The sequence below is a fragment of the Nanorana parkeri genome, unplaced genomic scaffold, assembly GCF_000935625.1.
Source record: "Nanorana parkeri isolate BGI_ZX_2015 unplaced genomic scaffold, ASM93562v1 scaffold2564, whole genome shotgun sequence".
In the NCBI taxonomy this organism is placed as follows: Eukaryota; Metazoa; Chordata; class Amphibia; order Anura; family Dicroglossidae; genus Nanorana; species Nanorana parkeri.
In genome coordinates, this window is record NW_017308832.1 from 73840 (window position 1) to 75998 (window position 2159).

The 2159-nt window shown below is 54.0% G+C and overlaps 1 protein-coding gene across 1 annotated transcript in view; it reads left to right on the top strand.

Moving 5' to 3' along the window:
• Positions 1-2159, top strand: part of LOC108801931 (GDNF family receptor alpha-1-like) — a 39464-nt gene that overhangs the window by 31072 nt on the left and 6233 nt on the right. The window contains exon 6 of the mRNA XM_018573838.1: positions 1539-1732. Coding sequence (XP_018429340.1) covers positions 1539-1732 — 194 coding nt within the window. The remainder of the gene's footprint in view (positions 1-1538; positions 1733-2159) is intronic.

Below are 2159 nucleotides of genomic sequence, written 5' to 3' on the forward strand. Positions count from 1 at the left end.
GGGGTGACACTCGGACACCGCTCCGGGTGTCACCCAGCCTCGGGGCGCCCCTGCACTGAGCGACACGGATATTGCGCGTTTTTTCCCGCGTGATTTCGGCTATGAGCTTCATTGTGCGATATTGAGCGACGTTGCACATTTTATCATGCTGCGTAGCGCGTTTTTGGGGGCGGGACTTCGTCGCTGATACATTGGGCACGCCGACCAAGTCACGCCATATCGCCGGTAATGCGCGATTTTGCACGACACCATTGAGTCTATTGGAGCCGAATCACTCGCGACATCCGCGGGGAAAAAAGGGTCGTGTACGAGCGACGAGCTACAGGCGACATTGAGCTGTGAGATGTGAACAGCTCCATTGAAATGCATTGGACGAGCTGCATAGAGCGACATTGCGCGGAAACATGCGCAAAAATCACGCGCTGAACCGCTCAGTGTGAACGGGGCCTAAGGGGGGGAAGCAATTTAGAAGCCTTTTGATTGCCCATTTCAAGACAGACATGTACAGCTGATCCTGCCCGAGGTGTCACAGTTACCCAGCAGGTCCAACAATACCGATGTTCAGGGGAGTTGGTAGATGAGCAGCACTGGAATACTCTGCACCGCAGCCAATCAGCTTCTCTCTTTCATTTTCAAATCTTAAAAAGAGAACTATGCGGCGGGGGGTGCTTCTCACTCACCTCATAGTTCTAGCCGACCTGTGACAATGAGACTGTCACAGGTCGGCTCTGTAGATCGGGAGGTGAGCGAACACATACCGGCGCTCGCTCACCTCTCGATCCTGTCACGGCTCTCTGCTGTGACAGGGGAGGGGCTGGATTCCCCCCTCCCCGTTCCCATCCTCCAGCGCTGACTGGCGGAACGGGCAGGGGAGGGGGGCGGGTACAGCTAGATAGGCAGAGCCAGCTGTCAGTCACGCAGGTGGGCGGATCCAGACATAATTGTCGGGATCCGCCTTCAGCTGCGGCGTCTCAGTATACCGCGGGCTGTAGCTCCCTATATACTGATCCTAGGGTGACGGGAGGACGCTAGTTTGTGTCCTCCCGTCACCCTAAGGAGAACTATGGGGAAAAGCCCTGACCCCGTAGTTCTCCTTTAACTGAAGAAACTGAAGAGAGAAGCTGATTGGTTGGCCTACACAGCTGCTCCAAATTTGATGAATTCCCCCCTCTGTCTTTCCTCAAATCACTGGGGGGAACAAAAGTGATTGGGACAGGTTCTCCAGCAAGCAAAGAAGCGCGGGGGGGGGGGGGGGGGGGGGGGTGTGTCCCTTCTCTAAATCATTCAGCTTTCTGTGTAATCTGATTTTCCACGCAAGAGATCTTTTCTGGGTACCAGAATGCTGCTGCTTTAGGGTTACCTGTATGGGGAAAAGACGCTTTCCTTTTGCAGTTGGAAGATTTTTGAAGGCCAACGTGTTGATACTCCGAGTCATGTGACCGATAGAAGGGGCCCTGTGGCTTATACTGCGTATTCCATGACAGGTCCACTTGCTCTGTCTTTTTCTCCTGTATGACTGTTTTGATTTCTCTCTCCAGGAAACGCCATCCAGGCCTTCGGTAACGGCACCGATGTCAAGCTGCACCCCGACCCTCCGGTACACAGCACGACGTCCTCCTCGTCTGTCCTCTCCAAGGCCAAAACTAAAGACTCCAACTACATAGACACCATGCACAACACCAACGAGATCCCAACGCATAACGGCCTGCCGGGCTGCGCCAATCTCATCCAGGTGAGCCAAGACCCACGTGCTGAATGACGTTTATAGATGTAAGAAGGCCCCTCTGGCCAGAGGTCCCCCGTTGCCTTCTTCAGCATGTCCATACTGGCTGCCCACTGCCTAAGGAGGTGCCACTCTAATATTTCCCTCTCCTCTGGGCAAGTTCTGCCTGCATGGAAATGTACTGTGAGCTCTCATTGGTTGGCACAACTGTCAATCAGAGGGCAGAAGGGAATAGTATAATTTCTGATGGTGTGGAGGAGATCAGCATGGGTGGGCTCAGAGCAAATATCTCATGGGTGGGTCCACATAACCTCCAGAAACCCCCAACAGCCCTGGATTCCGGAGGTGTAGTCACTACATAGGCAGAGTTTGAGAGGAAGGGTCCCGTGGCACAGAATACAGGGGGATTTGTGTGGGCATGACGGGCTATACCACT